This window comes from Natrix helvetica, assembly GCF_964273705.1.
Source record: "Natrix helvetica genome assembly, chromosome: 2".
Classification (NCBI taxonomy): domain Eukaryota; kingdom Metazoa; phylum Chordata; class Lepidosauria; order Squamata; family Natricidae; genus Natrix; species Natrix helvetica.
The window spans coordinates 207,321,977-207,339,783 of NC_138552.1; the positions used below are offsets into that span (position 1 = coordinate 207,321,977).

The 17,807-nt window shown below is 37.1% G+C and overlaps 1 protein-coding gene across 5 annotated transcripts in view; it reads left to right on the forward strand.

Moving 5' to 3' along the window:
- Positions 1–17,807, forward strand: part of ESR1 (estrogen receptor 1) — a 271,225-nt gene that overhangs the window by 108,404 nt on the left and 145,014 nt on the right. For 4 of the 5 annotated variants that reach the window (XM_081945653.1, XM_081945655.1, XM_081945652.1 and 1 more), the window contains one exon: positions 9,826–10,334. In XM_081945653.1, the coding sequence (XP_081801779.1) occupies positions 9,826–10,334 (509 nt within the window). Of the gene's footprint in view, positions 1–8,027; positions 8,044–9,825; positions 10,335–17,807 lie in introns of those variants that run through there. The other variant, XM_081945656.1, reaches the window with a different exon arrangement.

Consider the following 17,807-nt stretch of genomic DNA (forward strand, 5'->3'; position numbering starts at 1 on the left):
TCAACTTTGATCTAACCATATCGCTCCTGATGGGTTTTTAATTGGGTATTTTAATTATATTTAATTATTTAGGGGTTTTTTAATCACTGTATTCTAATTGTTTTTTATTCATCAGCCGACCTCCTCCTTGTGTATGTCTCGGTATATGTCTCTGTTATATGTTTGTTTTGTCCACATATTTATTTCATATGTTTCATTGTACGCCGCCCCGAGTCCTTCGGGAGAGGGTGCGGCTAAGAAATAAATATTTAATTTAATTAATTAATTAATACTTAGCAGATCCTGCCCTTTTGACTCTGAACCCCATGGAACCATTAGTACTTCTAAGAAAAGACAGTCTTGAAGAGAAGAGGAACCAAATCTAATTCAGTTGGAAAGAAAGTTTCAGTTACTTGATGCTTCCCCCCCCCCATAATATTTATTTATTTATTTAGTTTGTCAAACATGTAAAAGATAACAGGTATAAGTATAAACATAAATATGAACACAGCAAATGAGTACAAATAAATGGAGATAGTAGGACAGGGATGGTAGGCACGTTGGTGCGCTTATGCACAGCCCTTACAGACCTCTTAGGAATGGGGTGAGGTCAACAGTAGACAGTCTTAGGTTAGAGTGGCATTGACCACCCTATTGATGAAGTCGTATTTTCTTCAATCGAGTTTGGAGTGATTTACCTTGAGTTTGTATCTATTGTTTGCTCGTGTATTATTGTGATTGAAGCTGGAGTAGTCATTACTTCAGTAGGCGTAGTTCTAGGTTCTCTAAGCCCAAAATTTCAAGCCTGGTGGCATGTTGCGAGTAGAGGAGTGAAGTACTCTTCTCGTGAAATACCTCTGGACTCTCTCAATTGTGTTAATGTCCGATATGTAGTGCGGATTTCAGACAGATGAGCTGTATTCGAGAATTGGTCTAGCAAAGGTTTTGTATGCCCTAGTTTGCAGTACAATATTACTGGAGAAGAAGCTTTGCAAGATTAGATTGACAACTCTTAATGCCTTTTTGACAATGCTGTGACAGTGAACTGTGGCACTTAGATCATTTGAGATGAGTAAAAAAGACTTCTCATGCTCATCAGAATATATATATGGGTCTTCTGAAAGCCACTAGGAAGCAGTGATTAAGATGCTTAAGGGGGAAGGCCCAGGTTTAGCTGTCCTTTAAGCCCAGAAGCCAGCTTGGTGACTCTGTCTGAAGCGGGTCAGGGCCTCAGGATGTGTAAGGGGACATTTAATGATTCCCTTTCTAGCTATGAACCTTCCAAATGTTAATGTCTCCCATCATTTGCACTAGTGCCAGCCAGTCATTTCCTCTAAGCCTTAAGTATTGTCAGGCTCTGTGACAGCTGGCTGAGAAACAAAACCCTTTGCCACAACATGCATTGATTGCTTCACTGTGTGAACGGCAGAGGGCACAGTGCAAAACAAGAGAACACTGTTATTTAGTGGAGCAAATGCTAGAAAACAACAAACACACATAATGAGTTTTCTATACTTTGTAGTTTGAGTATGAGTGAAAAAGAAAATTCAGCTGTTAGTATCTTCAGCAAACCAGCATTGTTGGTTTTGCTCCCTACCTCTTAGCTTAAAATGTTGGGGCTTTTTGCTTTATGTGGTCTCATTCATACTAAATTCATTCATAACGATGTTGTATATTACTGTTCTTCTAAAGACAGCGTCTGCAAGATGAAATGCAGACAGAGTCTGGGACTAATCAAATTTTATATCTAACTACTATGATAGAATTTTGTTGCGCACTTCAAGCTGCTTATTTGTGGTTTCCCTTCCAATGATGAATGGGACTGGAGACAAACTGCCTGGCACAGTTTGATAACTCATCAGGGCTAGCAAGCTAGAGGGTTCTATCTGTATGTGTCTCTGAATGAGTGAAAGTTTTCTCCCGAAAAATTATGATAATTCTGCTTGCAATTTCCTATGATATTTTTGTGGAGAGTGTAGAAATAACTTGACCACAACACATATTCTAATGCTGCAAGCTTTATCCTGTTTCATAGAGTGGTAGTCCAGAACTGAAGTCTAACTCCCTATAGATATCCCACAGGCAGGATAGAATAGGAGTCAAGTGAGAACATTTATTGTGTTGTTGCAATGCAAACTAAACTCCTCACTTATTTGTAGGCAACATCGCAGCACAAGTATGAAAGGGCAGAGCTTGCACCATCATGTTACAAAACACGTTTCATCATCTTGGCATTGCTCTGTTAGAGACAGACATTTGTGTGAGTCTTTGTCATTTTAGTGAAATAGAAGCAATTGTGATTCCCTTTTCCTTTGATGGCAATCAAACCAAATGAAAAAGCCTATTCCTTTCACTGGAGAGTTATAATCCTACAGCTTTCTGTTCTTTCAAAAAATATATATTAGATATTTAGATATTAATGGAACAGGATAAAAATGGCAATCTTTACTTAATTATTGGAATCAATGTATTCTTACTTAAAAGGGAACAAAAATCAATAGCATGATTCAGTGTAAAACATCCTCTATTCATATCAAAATGTCAAATTTCAAGCTTCTTGCTCTGGAGAATTCTTAAACATGTTTTCTTCCTAGCATAAATGTAAGTTAAAATCAGGATAGTTCCCTTCCTTTTCCTTCTCTTCTCCCATCTGGAAGATATAATGTATAATAAAGATACTTGTTATTTTCACATTTACTGAGTTCATAACCCAACTTTACCTGGAACATTGTAGTTTATAATAAACACACATGCACACATGAAAGAGTAGAATCTCAATAGTTTGTTTTCCAGGGCCTGTGGAAATGCTGAGAATAGGGTCTGCTTCATTCTCATTCTATATATTAATGTTTGCTTAGCAACTCCCTTGTGATTCCCCTGCCGCCAAAGGGTTTAAAGCAAATTCTTTTAAAACATCTGTAAAATAGTTATCTCACCTCTGAAATTATAAAGTTTAGCTAAGTAATTACATCAATTGTTTTCAGGTTCGTTAAGGTGAAAAAAAAATCATTTATGCTATTTAGTGTGCAGTTATTTGTTGATTTTTTTTAAAAAAATGCTGCATTATGCGAGAGATAATGAGAAAGTTCAGTGAAAGTTCTATGACTGGATACATTATTTAATAGTGTTCTTTTCTTGAAAAAACAATTAGAAGTTTTGTGACATGTAAAAAAACCCTACAGATTGACTTTTCCGTGCATCTGATTAAGTGGACTATGATGACAATTTGTGCAATTGTGTTATAAGTCTTTAGGGTTTCACAAGATTCCTCATTTGGTAAAAAGAGGACTACCATAATTATCCTCTAGTAATGATAACTTTCTTTAGCTGTCTAGTTTAAGCAGTGATGAACTTAAAATTCTAAAGCTAAACAAAGTTAAATTCTTTAACTGTGAACATTTTCCTTAAACGTATAGGAGAAATATTTTCATTTGAACTTTGTTCTAAAAGACTTTCTAGTTAGTTCATATCTTCTTAAATAAGATGACAGAGAATGTATTTATTTATTAAAGTCAAGTGAGACTTTAGGACTGTTGGGTTTTTTAAAAGGCAAATTGTATGGTTTAGAGCTTCCTCTATTTATTTATTTTTTGCTATCCTTTAGCACCCTCAGAATGTTTTCAGTCTAGATCCGAAGTCCTAGTTTAGTTGAGCACATCAACAGAGAAAAGGAACTAGAAGAATTGGTCCAATGCTGCTTCATCAGTCAGTCTCACCATCCTAGGCCATCATCATTCAAAAATACCTGTTTCCTTTCACCTATTGTTTCCAAGATATCTATAACAACACATCTGTTCCTGAAGACCCATACTGCTGGACTGATTCCTAAACCTCCATTTTTCATGAGGTTCTTGTGGGTAATCTTTTGAAAAACACCACTTGAGGACTGAATACTCTTACAGTCACAGCCACCATGGAAATATAAGCAACATAATCAAATCCATCTTCTGAAGCTCATAAAACGTAACCACATTGCTCAAGAGAATGCTTTTGGAAATAACGTATTTTTTTAAACAAGGAAAGGTATGCTTGAAAAGACCTGTAGAGAAGAACAAGTTGCTCAGTAAACCTTTTTGGCAGCCATTCTGCCTCAACCAGGTTATTTTTCTCAGCTGTCCCACTAATTCATATTTTATATCTCAAATGCTATTAATAAATACACCATTGGTAGCAAAGGAATAAGTGCATACAGAAACTCTCTTTGGCTCAGTAGATTATTGCATGTATCAAGAGAGGTATATATTTAGACAGTTTTGATCTTCTGTCATGAATCACTTGTTTTTCTGCTTTATCTCAAGAAGTGTAGCTACTTACACTTGAACAGAGCTCATTAGCTATTTGCTTTACTTTAAATACTTGGTGGGTTATTATTCCATATATATATATATATGCTGGTTTTGTTGTATTCGGGTCTTTTCCCGTGTAGGATTGAGATTGTCTTGGCAACGTTTCGGCAAGATCTCACTTGCCATCTTCAGGCTTGGGCTTAAATTGGTTACAGAGCTGCCGTCTTTCTGTAAATCTTGGTGGGAGGGGATGTGGTGCTGGCTTTGTTTCAGTAAGTGGAATGATTGGTTGTGTGGTTGTATCATGATTGGTAGATTGGTGCTGATTGGTGCTGGCTGTGTGTGCATTGTTGTTTTGTATTGTAACGGCCTGGGTGGTGGGTGGTGTTCATTTTTTGGCTAGGGCTGGTTTCCAGATGTTTGGTAGGCGGGAGGTATCATCACGTTTATTCATGTTGTGGGGGTGTTTCTCTATTTCGATGGCTTCCATAATTATTCTCTTGTTGAGGTGTTCTGTTTTGGAGATTAACCTGGCTCCTTCAAAGTTGATTTCATATCCTGTAGCTTTAAGGTGCTGGAAAAGGGAGGAAGTTTTTTCTTTTTTTCTTACTGCGTTCTTGTGTTCTGTGATGCAGAATAGGTATGTATTTGTGTTACAACCCCTGGTATGCCCAAAAGGACAGCTGAAAGGGGGAGTAGTGAGCACCCTCCCATATTTGGGCATACCAGGTGTTGTAACACAAATACATACCTATTTCCCTGGCTCAGCTGATAAGGAGGAGAGCCTGTGGCTTAGTGGCTAATAAATCTGCCTAACATGTAATACAGCCCAGGTTCAAATCCCAGTAAGGGTATGGCTAGCTGATGAGAGCTAAATAGCTTGAATAGATCTATACTAGTCTCCCTTTATTTATTTATCAGCACAAATATAACACAAACATAGCAAAGGCAACATTAAAAATAAAAATATGGTTTTCTACCTGGATGGTCTTCTGTAATGAGCCGAAGGACAGAAAGGGGGAATAGTGAGCTCCTTCCCATATTTGGGCATACCAGGGGTTGTAACACAAATACATACATACATACATACATACATACATACATACACACACACACACACACACACACACTCAGAAGTTTGCTCTTGTTGACTTTTTGCACTGCTTTGTAGGCAATAAGCATACATACCTACTTACAAAAGCTTGCTGGCAGTAGATGTCTGAATGAATACATGAATAGTTCTAAAAATTATGGCCATATTTAAATCCATTTCATTTTATAAATACTTGTAGGTATTGAGTGGCGTTAACTTTTGAAATAAATGATTCAACTCCAATCATACAAATGGTTTTGCAAAAAACTTAGCAGCCTTTGAGCAAATGACAGACGTCAAGCCTTACCATTTCTGTCAGGAAAGAATATACCACCAAAAGGAAGATGATTCTGAATTTCAAAATGACTCTTCCTCAAAGAACGATTGTGGGAAAAACGAATGCAAACCCACTACGTGTAGTCCTCACTTAGCCACCCCTCATTCAACATCTATTCACAACTATTGTGGTGCTGAAGAATAAGACATATGACAGGTCCTCAGAGTTGTGGCCATCAGTGTCCCCATGGTCAGGTAATTGTGATTTGGGTGCTGGGCAACTGGGGCGCATTTATGACATTTGCAGCAACCCACATTCATATGATTACCCTCTGAGACTTTCACAGCTGGATTCCAAGAAGCAAAGTCAATGGGGAAGCCAACAGGAGGTTGCAAGTCACAGGCACATGACCTTGCACTTAATGACTGTGGCTTCAAGGCCACAGTTGGAACAGTCATCAGAAGTTGATGTGGTCACATGACGTCAGTTTTGCTTAGCAAAAGAATTCCTAGTCTCTATTGCTTTCAGTAAGTGAGGACTGCCTCTACCCTGTAACCTTAATTTTTCAGCCTAGTAGACAACTCCCACCCTGATTAATCCAGGCCGTACCCAAAACAAAAGTGTGTAAGTGACACATTTGTTTGTTTAAAAATACGTAAACTTTAATATGCACAAAACTCAAAAAGGCAGGAGCACCCAAAACAATTACAAAGCACATTAACTGAAATAATAGCAATTGATTAAAACCAAGTGCCAATGAAACAAGGCACCTCATGTGCCTGTCTGCACAAACCATTGTTTCACATGCTAGCTACTATTCTGTCAAATATTTACTCACACACAGGAGACTGTAAACTCAAGGACACCAATGGATTCCTTCTATCAGAAGTCCTATGGAGTTATGAAGCGCTCAGTTCCACATAATTAAGTTCCTGATTTTTGGACCTGTTTAAATAGAGTACTAGCCCTTTTCTGTTTTTCTCTCTCCCCTGTAAACAGGTCGCCCTCGATTTATGGCCACAATGGAGCCCAAAATTTCAATTGCTAAGGCAAGACAGTTGTTAAGTGAGTTTTGCCCCACGTTATGGCCTTTCTTGCTGCAGTCGTTCAATGAAACACTACAGGTGTTAAGTTAGTAACATGGTTATTAAGTGAATCTGGCTTGCCCATTGATTTTGCTCATCAGAAGGTCACAAAAGAGGATCACATGACCCTGGGACACTGCAACCATCATCAATACATGTCAGTTGCCAAGTATCTGAATTATGATCATGTGGCCATGGCGATACCAAAATGGTCGTAAGTGTCAAAAACCAGTTATAAGTCAGTTTTTTTCAGTGCAGTTGTAATTTCAAACAGTCACTAAACAAATGGTTATAAGTTGAGGACTACCTGTATAGTGATTGAGGACTGCAATATCCAGTTTCCCCATTCATGGAAATTCCAGTGATTAAAGTTCTGAACGTCCTTGAGTCCTCACTCGAATGGACAACCACATGGCTAGAGAAGGCTTTTAGGCTCTCCAGGGGGGAGATACGAGCAAGAAGGTAGGCCTAAAGGCATTGGGGGTGCCTCTTGAATCAGAGGCACTAATTGTTTTCTCCATTTCTCTTCCCTTTTCTTCCAATGGCTTGTCATTCCATTTCCTACCTTGCTCCCTTGCTTTCAGTAGCATCTTCCATTTCCCCTGTGCTCTCAATGAATGTATTTCAGCTTACATGCATTCCAACTGTGCTGCGCAGAACGACAATTTCAGCAAAACTGGCATAGTTAGTGTGTTGTTATGTTAGGGGTTGTACATGATCAGATGCTAATCATGGAGCCAGAATTTCCCACTCTTTCACAGCTGCAACTATTTTATAATCCCTCCAGTTATCTGGATCTCCTCTTCTGTGGACACCTTAATGCCCCCCTGTTTTCTCTTGACTTCAAAGCGAGTCTTTTCTCTTGTACCTTGATAAAACTGCATTTTTAAAAAACCACCCATTCATCATACAGGTCTTTTTAAACAGTTAAGAGATTATGAAATTGCAGTTGCGGTAATCTGTAACCTGTTTTCTGATGCAGGATTGATTCCATTTTCAAAAATAATTGCCAGCTGAAACATCTGTTTCTTTAACTAGTCTCCTGTAGGAGAGTATAATACTGCTACATTACATGATTGGCTGAACAAATAAACTTTCGGCAGGCATTAGCTAGCCTTTAACTGAGAGCTTTTATGTAGCAATGCTATTCCGTTTCAAATTTCAGAAGATGCGTGAGCAGAGAGTTTCATTGCTGTCTCATGAAAATTGTCAATACTTGAATACTCAGACTTACACACTGATCAGTTCACTTGTTTCCAGAAGCATGCTTGCACTGTATTCAGATTGGTAGAATTTCTCTAGGATCTGCCTGTCTATAGTCAGGTATGTGACTTTTCTTTCTTTCTTTCTTTCTTTCTTTCTTTCTTTCTTTCTTTCTTTCTTTCTTTCTTTCTTTCTTTCTTTCTTTCTTTCTTTCTTTCCTTCCTTCCTTCCTTCCTTCCTTCCTTCCTTCCTTTCTTTTTCTATCAAAATTTAAACTAGACGAGACCAGTAGAAACTACACAAATAGATCAAGACTTCAGATTTAGAATAATACTTGAAATAATTTTTAGTTGTGATAATTAGCAGTTGTATGAGAAATTATAGTTACGACCAATGTCATGTTGGGATTGCTTTGCTATATTTTGAGGAAATCTAGGACTTCATTGGACTTCAGATATTGTTAACCTGTGTCCTGTAAGCATTGGCAAATCTATGTTGCATACTTAACAGACATTTTTGTCATAATTCATAACATTGTTTTAAAATGATATATTATCAGAACTGATTATCAGTTCCATCCTGTGCATGTATATGTCTAACTAAGCAAGAGATCTTAGAGTACATAATAAAAACATCTTTTTTGAAAGAACCTAATCTGATTAATTCAAATTGGCTAATTAAAATTTGAATATTTTAGTATTAGGGAAAAAGCAAATTGTATCAGCTGTTATATTACTATAGACATTTATGAATGATGTAGAAGTACATAGTTATCCATTGGCAAAAATCGGCTGGATAAATAAATTATTTTATAGAGTTAAGTGTATGATATAGCAAAATAAATATTCTAATTCTCTTTTAATTCGTTTTTATTTGAATGTGCCAAAATCTATTTACCTTGCTATTTCCAAAATGATATTTTTTAACCTCCAAACTAAATATGCAATAGGAAACTCAAAAAATCCAAACGAGTTCTTTTGTGTGTGTGCTGGATTTATCTTCTTTTCAGAGCTAATGTGCAATTATGTGACCGGTGGACATTTAGTTTTCATTTCTTTATATATATTTTGCTTCATTTTAAATTCACATCAAAGACGTGTGCTGATAATAAGTACGAGACAACAGCAAGTTTAACTTATCTTCCTTTTTCCTTTCCTTTTTCCTTTTTTTTAAATAAAATAAAGCACTGGGCTGTAGCTAAATAACAGAAATCAGGATAACTGCACCAAGCAAGTATGTTTGTGTGCCTTTTCTCCTACATAGATATAGTCCACCCTTTCATTTCTGTTTGCTGGAATTTGATGGTTTGTGGCTGGCTGCACCCAGGAGCAAGTGCAGCCACACAAACACACTTTGCCATACTATATCTCTGTTACACTGTAGTCCTACTCAGGGTCACTGCACTGTACACATTACATATTTCTAGCAAACATGAAGATGAACAAAACAAGGAGTCTAGATAAGCAGAGATAAATTGGAGCCAGCTTATTACTAAATACAGTGTAAAATGGACAGAGCTTTGAATTGGTGCCTCTCTAGACTCTTCCCCCGTGCCTGTTTTTGACTACTGGAACCACATATAGTGAAAAAATTAAACGACTAGAATAGTGGGACAATTATTTGGTAGAGATCCAGAAGCAATTGTGTTCGGAGTGATGTTTAAACCAATGTCAGGGAAGGCAAATACCTGGCTCAATGCCAGCACCTTTGTAAAGCGTATTAGCTCAGATGAAAAGTTAGACTCTGAGGCAGAAAGAGAGAGCCAAAGAGCTCCTGGTGCTTACACACACCTTGCTTGTGTCTTCTGGGCTGGGATTAGCTGGATACATGCATGGTTGCATAACGTGGCTGAGGAGCACACTTTTGCCAAATGTTTCCACTCGATTTCTGCTCCCTTTCCAGGTGGACAGCCGGCTGCTGATTCCTCTTCAAGCACGGAACCTAGATAATGCGACGTGTTCACTGCCACTGACAATGACCATGACCCTTCACACAAAAAGCTCTGGAACGGTTGCCTTATTGCACCAAATACAAGGCAATGAATTAGAGCCTCTCAGCAGACCACAGCTGAAGATTCCTCTGGAACGACCGATCAGCGAAATGTACGTGGACAGCAGCAAGGCTGGGGGGTTTAACTACCCAGACGGTGCTGCCTACGATTTTTCCACTGCCGCTCCAGTGTACAGCTCATCCAGCCTCAGTTATGCCCCTGCAAGTGAATCGTTTGGCACCAGCAGCCTGGGAGGATTTCATTCCCTGAACAATGTTCCCCCAAGCCCTGTTGTCTTTCTACAGTCGGCTCCACAACTTTCGCCTTTTATTCATCACCACAGCCAACAGGTACCTTATTACCTTGAGAATGAAGCAACCGGTTTTGCCATGAGAGAAGCTGCCCCAACAGCATTCTACAGGTAAATCCTGTCCTTCCTTTCTTCCTTCCTTCCTTCCTTCCTTCCTTCCTTCCTTCCTTCCTTCCTTCCTTCCTTCCTTCCTTCCTTTTTTTTAAAAAAAATACAGTGTATGAAAAAGAAAATTAAGGCAAGGAAGAAGGAAATTCAATGTTAGAATGGATATGCCTTCAGGATGGTTGAGTCACTGCTGAATAATTAGACATTGTGTTAGCGTCTTGAAAATTAAAATCTCTGTTATGACTATTAAGCAACTATTGTTGCTGTGTATGCTAAAAATGAAGTGCTTATGAAAAACAAGTCAGATTTCCAACAGAAAATCTTCAGCCTGGGGAAAAACCAGAACAGAAGCTCCAATACTGAGTTACAAAAAACAATAAACTGAAGCAAAATAAAAACTCCTCAAAGTGGAGACGCCGGGGAAATTAAAATGAACGATGCAAACTTCAGGTTTGGGCTCCTTTCAGTCCAGGCTGTTCCTGCTCTGAATTTATGTAGCTGAATTTGCACTCCACGGTCGGAAATATTTTGTTCCTTGTCTGCCTTTATATTGCACTGATTGACTTTTATATAAAATGTTCAGGATACTTGTTGATTCACCTTCCCAAACAGTCATAAATGACATAATGAGAACATAAAACGGCCCTTGGAAAGTATACTTAAAGCTTTGGAATGTAAGGCTCTTTCTTTCTGCACACACAGAGAAAGTCTGTGATTTAAAACAGTGTTTTCCAAATGTATTTTCTCTACAACTCCTTGTATTCTCATTGAAAAGTTAAGACCTAATTTTAAATAGTCACACACACGCTTTTAGGAAAACAAGGGGGAGTGCCAGATCACTACTCTAGTGGGCCTGCAGCTATAAAGAGGCTCTGGAGGGCTTCGAAGTAGGTGGCTGCTGCAATGGTGTCAAGATAATAAAAACAAAACATAGTAGGCATTGTTTCACTTCCTTGGGTTTATAATTAGCTAATACAAAATTAAAATAAAAAAATTTACAGGTATATGCACTATGCATAATGGATTTAGGATCAAGCTACCTATCATGCTATATTATTTGCAGTGTGCAGTTGCTCTTTTAATTTCTAGTTATTGAAAGGCAAGTATATCTAGTTCCTAATCTGGGTCAAATCCTACTTGACTCCACATGTACAGTAAATATTTTAAGTTCATCTCGTAGCTATTTGTCTTCCTACTTACTATCCATTAAAAAAGAAGAAGCAAAGAGAGCCTCTGTTGGTTCTTGAATGAGAATTTGGAGAAAAGACCTGCGTGTGTGTGTGTGCATACCTCCGCACATCCGCACACAGAATAGGCAGCAAAACTTAACATAAATGCATAAAAACATGTCTGTGTTACTGAAAAGAATATCCCACTCAGATCTCTTCTCCATTTGCTATTTTGTTTAATGTTCTGCCATAAAATATGGGCTTAATTTGCATAGGTGGAAGTGAACCTGTGTTAAATGTTAACAGTTTGGTTATTCTGCTTTTCCCTTTCCATTCCTAGACATTTTAGAAAATTTGTGATTGCTGCTTCACAAATCATAATTGGTAGGTGGTTGATTTTGTGTCCTATTTATACCGCAGAATTTTTTTTTTTTATTAAAAAAAAAATCCTTGATCTCTGGGTTAAATCCTGCCTTCGCTAATTTTAAACATTCAACTAGTATTAAAAATTACACTCTTCCTAGATACTGGTCAGAAATGAAACCAAACAGGTGAAATGAGAGTAACAGAAAAAAGAAAGGGACTAGAAACCGTGGAGTCCTTGGTGTTTTCTGAACTTGATTGTTTGCTTGAAGATGTTTCATTACTCGAAAAGAAGTCAATAACAAATCCATCAGATGCGCTCATTTTGTAGGGATAATGAGAAAATCTTACTTTAACTACAAGATGAAAGATGGAAATCAGGAAGAAAGGATCTGAAAGCGTTTCTCACCTGAATGGACTGTATGTCATGTGTAGTGAGACCACACATGGCCTTTGAGGAATTGGCCATATCTTGACATCTATTATGGTGACTATGCAGGGTGGGGAAAAAGCACTCCATGACCATGTTCTTTCTCGGCAATGGTCTTCTTGGCTGCCACCAGCCAAACCATCAGCACCTGATTAATACTGTGTTTGAGGAATGCCCAATGCCTGTAATTTCATTAAACCAAATTCTCAAAAGTGAGATTTTCCTGAAAAACTTTAAAACTGCTACTAGTTTAAAACTAGTAGCAGAAGATGATGGGTGTCCCCAGACAGGTAGCATACAGAATGGCTCCCTATCATTGACTGCTTTGGGCATTTTAAAGGAACTCAAAGACAAGGCTAAGTCTTTGAGCCTAAGGATACCATTCTCCCTCCATGTATAGGAGGCAGTATATTTATAGCAGATGTTAAGGCCAATGGGAGATGAATTGCCTGAATTGCTGGCTGCTTTTCTTTATTGGAGGAGAAAACTGTACAGGCCATTTTAAGGACTTTGACTGCCAACATATTGACATGGGCATGTATCTTTGTTTTCGACAAGCCAGGGAATTTAGGAGGAACACCTGCCTCTGATGTTACCCAGATGTTTGCTGTTCTAATTTTAGCCAAACGACTACTTGGACCCGAGGATCTGAATTCTCTTTCCTCAATACATTTTTTACTGGGAAAGGAAAATACTTAATATTCTAGGATGTGACCTTATCATTTGTGGTGGGACATAGTATTTCATAGTGGTGTGATTTTCTAATTCAGATAATGGGACAATTTTAATAAATATGACAATATAAGTGTATTTTGAAAGGTCATGGCTTTCTCTTTAGATTTGCCTAAGGAGCAACAAGGAGTATGGTGCGTTTTGTTGTTATGACATTCTTCAGGTCCAAAAGATTTTGCAATCTTGTATCCATTCATTTTTTAAAAATTAAATATTCTTGGTAAATTTAAAGACGCTGATATTAAATTAAATTACTGCTCTGATTTGTTAATCTGGATGCTTTTAATGGCTATGCAGTGCTTGTAGCACCTGTGAATTGGTCAGTGATATTATTTTAATAATTACCCAGGGCAATTCTGCACAGGTTTCTTTAGAAATAAACCCAAGCGGCCATCAGATTTATTCCCAAAAAGTGTGAGGACATGACTCCTACTTTATCTATCTGTCTCTTATATATTTGGTGCTGTTTTTTTAAAGCTAAATTTTCATTAGCCTTGAAGGAAATGGTTCAGTCTTGATAAAGTGTTATTTATTATGCTTGTGGTCAGGAAATTTCTTTTGTGTATTTTCCTTCTATGATGGCTTTCTTTTTTGCAGATTTCTTTCAATTTATTTTATTTTTGGTAGTGTTAATATAACACATCCTGGAAATGATTTATTCAGAAATAAATTTCCCTGAAATGTAAGTTTATATTCTATGGAACTCTATTTGTGTGTGTGTCTCTCTGTGTGTGTGTGTGTGTGTGTGTGTGTGTGTGTGTGTAAATCATATTTATTTGAAAACAAATTCTATTTTGTTTGATTATAGCCTTGCCAAAATGATTGTATATCCACAATCTTTCTTGAATTATAGGGCTAGAAATGAATTATTCCCAGGTTTCAAGGTTGCGCTTTGTTTTTTAATTTTTATCTAATGCAAATTAAGTAGTGTACTAGATATTACAACTAGATGTTACTATAATAAAGCTGAAATATTAATTTGTATCTTTGGATGTTGAAATAATAAAACAGCAGAGATTTTAGCCTTGTATTCTTGATTCATAAAGTGAATCTTTATATAGAGTTGCATAGGATCTGGGCAGAAAAAAAATGTTTTCCTATGATTAATTCTAAATTTCTTATAGTAACTGAAAGCCTTTTACAGAGAACAAAAGACAATGTTACTACTGATACTTGTTACCAGGAGTCTCTTATGAAGATGTTTCTATAAAAGGTTATAGTTGTAGACTATGATTTTTTAAATATCACATTTGCCTAAAATATGTACATTGGTAACATTGATAAGCTACTATTTCTACTGACACTTTTCTGTTCTCCTAGTCTGGTATGAATCCACTTTTTCCAGTATGCAGAGATCATAGAGATAGTAGAGGAAGGCTGTTTTAAAACTTCATTACCTTCATTTTCGCCGCCCACAGTTCTGTGAAATTAGCTCATGGTGGCAGCCAAAGAAGAATGTTCTGTATTTTACGAAGTTTTTCTTTTTTTGGCTTCAAAATGGGGAAAAAAACACGATATGTATCCAACTATTTTTATTTGGTGTAGATGATGATTGAATTCACTTTTTAATCTAGTTCGAATCTTGCCGCTCACCTTCCCATTAGCATTGATGACATTAGGACATTATAGCTGGCTGTTTTCATAAAGCTTGAGTGTTGCTTCCCACTTTTAGATGCTTCATAAATAAAACACAGGAGATGGAAACAGATGTGTTAGAATCCTCAGCTCACCACTGCTTTTCTGTAACTTTCCACTGACCACTTAGTTGTTGGATCTGAAGGTACACGCAGTTCAGTGGCCTTCTAGTTGAGAGGAAGCTTTGCAACTTCTCATTGTCCAGGTTATCAAGCTAGTCATGGGCATATAATTGAGCAGGATTTATTGGGAGAACTCTAAGTGATTTGCAGTAGAACAGCAAATGTCTCCCAATTGTTCAAAAACAATCAGGGTTAAATTATCTAAATCTAAATTAGACAGCCAATCCCTGATCCAGTGTTTTTCAACCTTGACAACTCTAAGATATGTGGACTTCAACTCCCAGAATTCCCCAGCCAGACATCCTGTTCCTAACCCAACCAGTTCCTAAGGTTAAGGAATATTTTGCCCTAGTCTGTGGGGCCATGAAGATCTTATTTGTACTGCATGGATATGGAATCCAACAGGAGTGTTCTGGAATCACCATTTTATGTCTGTTTTGTCCTCCCATGTACTAACCTGTTGATCAGCTGTATTATTCCTACTCATATTTTAATATGGTGCTTTATCTCTAGATGGTTTCTCAATTCTTTGCTTCTGTCCCTTTATTGTTCTTTCACTGCACTTTCAAGTTGGGAATATTCGCCAAAGTGAAGATGAACTAGAAAAACCTTTATTTGGTCTCCTTGAATGGCTGCTTTTTATGGAATGCTTTCCAGAGACAACTTAGCCATAACTAAGATAGGAGAAGTGGGTGAGCATATCATGTGTGGCTTCAGCCACAATGGCTGTTGAAATTAAAAGTTTATTGTTCTGCCATTTGTTATATTTTCTGTAAGAAACTGGAGTACCTTCTACTCTCAAATGTATGGATGAAAAAAAAGTATTTGGGCTTAGACAGCAACATTCATTATAAAGAGTCATGGTATCCCAGTGGTTAGAATGCAGTATTGCAGGCTAACTCTGCCCACATCCATAAATTCAATCCTGACCAGCTGAAGATTGACTCAGCCTTCCATCCTTCCAAGATCAATAAAATGAGGACTCACATTGTTGGGGGGGGGGGAATATGCTGACTTGATAAACCGCTTAGAGAGGGCTATAAATAAGTCTAAGTACTATTGCTAGTGCCATTACTATTTTGACCATTTGTTATTAAAATCCTTGTATCATTATGCCTACATAACATTGATCAACATTGATAATAAATATTTAATAGGGGGACCATTAGTAAAATGAATATTACTATAGTTGGCCTGTTCCCAGTTCCACCACTTGGGCCTTGAAACAGCATTGCTGAACCAACATTTCAAACACACAATATTGTTTGCAGAGTCGGCTACAGTTTAGATTGCGCAATTTGTGGAGCATCAAATAACTTGTCACAATGTAAAAGACACACATTTTATTTTTACTTTTTTCTCTGACCAACACAGAACCTTTTCCTCCCTCTTCTTTTTTTCTCCTCCTTCCCCATAACTCTCTTATTCTCAAACTTACAGTTTTTGTAGTAGGGTTAAGGCTTTTTAATATACTATATGAATAATATCATATGCTTGGATGATACTGTAAGCATCACTAAACTAATGCCTGTGCGTGGGGAATTATCATAGCTCAGTAGAAGTATTCTCCATTCTTCCCATGGATTTGTTTCTGGAGACGTTATCATAATTAACTATTAGCAGAAATTAAAAGTCTGCATATATTTCTTATATTGACAAATAGTTCATTTCTTCTGGATATTAAGAATTCAGATATTAAGGATTTATCCCGTTGAACTGTGGAGCTTTACCCAGCATAACCATGAATAGCTTTAACCTCCAAGGTAGCTACCGGTATGCAGTGAAGATGGTGATAAAGTCTTTTGAAGTATAGAAGAATGTATATGAAAATTGGCTATAGAAGTAATGATACGAAAACAATGTAATTTCTAAACTTTCACCCTTTACTTCAATCAGGATGCCCGACACATCTTAAAGCTCTATAAAACAATGTATTAACTAGAAATGTAAAAAAAAAAATATGAAACGGAGTAAGAAATCATTTTATAAAAATTTTCAAAACAGCAGTAATTGGGAACCTGGTGTGTGTACATTGCATGCAGTGGTGGGATTCAGCCAGTCTGCACCACTTCGGGAGAACAGGTGGTTAACTTTCTGAGCAGTTTGGTGAACTGGTTATTGGAAGAAATCATTAGGGCATTATTAAATTATTTGAATCCCACCACTGATTGCATGTATATACAGAGCTTAAATTTGACTAATGTTTTTTTTTAATTTTCTTTAGAGAAAGTGTTCCATTGAGGTGATGTTAACAGAGAGTGCTTTCTCCAATAACTACCTCAAGTAGTCACATCCCACTTTGTGATTAGATGACGTATTTGGACCATCAGATTTATTAGTTGTGAAATAAACTCAAGTCTGAAATCTCTAGGAATAAATTATTTTAACTGAGCCCCAGTTTTCATAAAAGAGCAGAAGAAGAATTATGTTGGGAAGAAAATAGTTCAGGCATGGCAATCCTACTTCTAAAAAAAATAATACTCAAAATTTCTACCTTGAGATAATTGTTAAGGATCGAATCCAGCCTGGTTCTTATCTCACCTGCTAAACAAATTATTACATTATTATTATTAGTCCAGGGAGGGTCCAGTTATTAAATAGTAACTGTGAAGAGCTGTGTTTCAAAAGTTGCACTAAAAAAAAAATCTAGAATTTTGGCATCTTCTCCATGTAGAAGAAGGGAATCTGAAAAGAATTCAGAAATAAAATTGTCAGAAGGAAATTTCTTTTTTAACAAGTAGCATAAAACATTACATGGAAAAAATCTTTTGATGTGGGGAAGTCGAAACAAAGCACTACAATCCACATTTGTTTTATTTTAGACTTTAAGTTTCCAGCTATCTCTTGTGTATCTGGATAGACAGCTGGTATAAAAAGATATAAAAAGCCACATGATTGGAATTAGAGGTATTTTCCATTGCAGTGTTGGCAATCATACATGGCATAGAACTGAACACGAGAGTGATGGTTATGAAATAAATCTGACTTAACAGCTTCATTCAAAGCAAGTCATATTTCTTGCCAA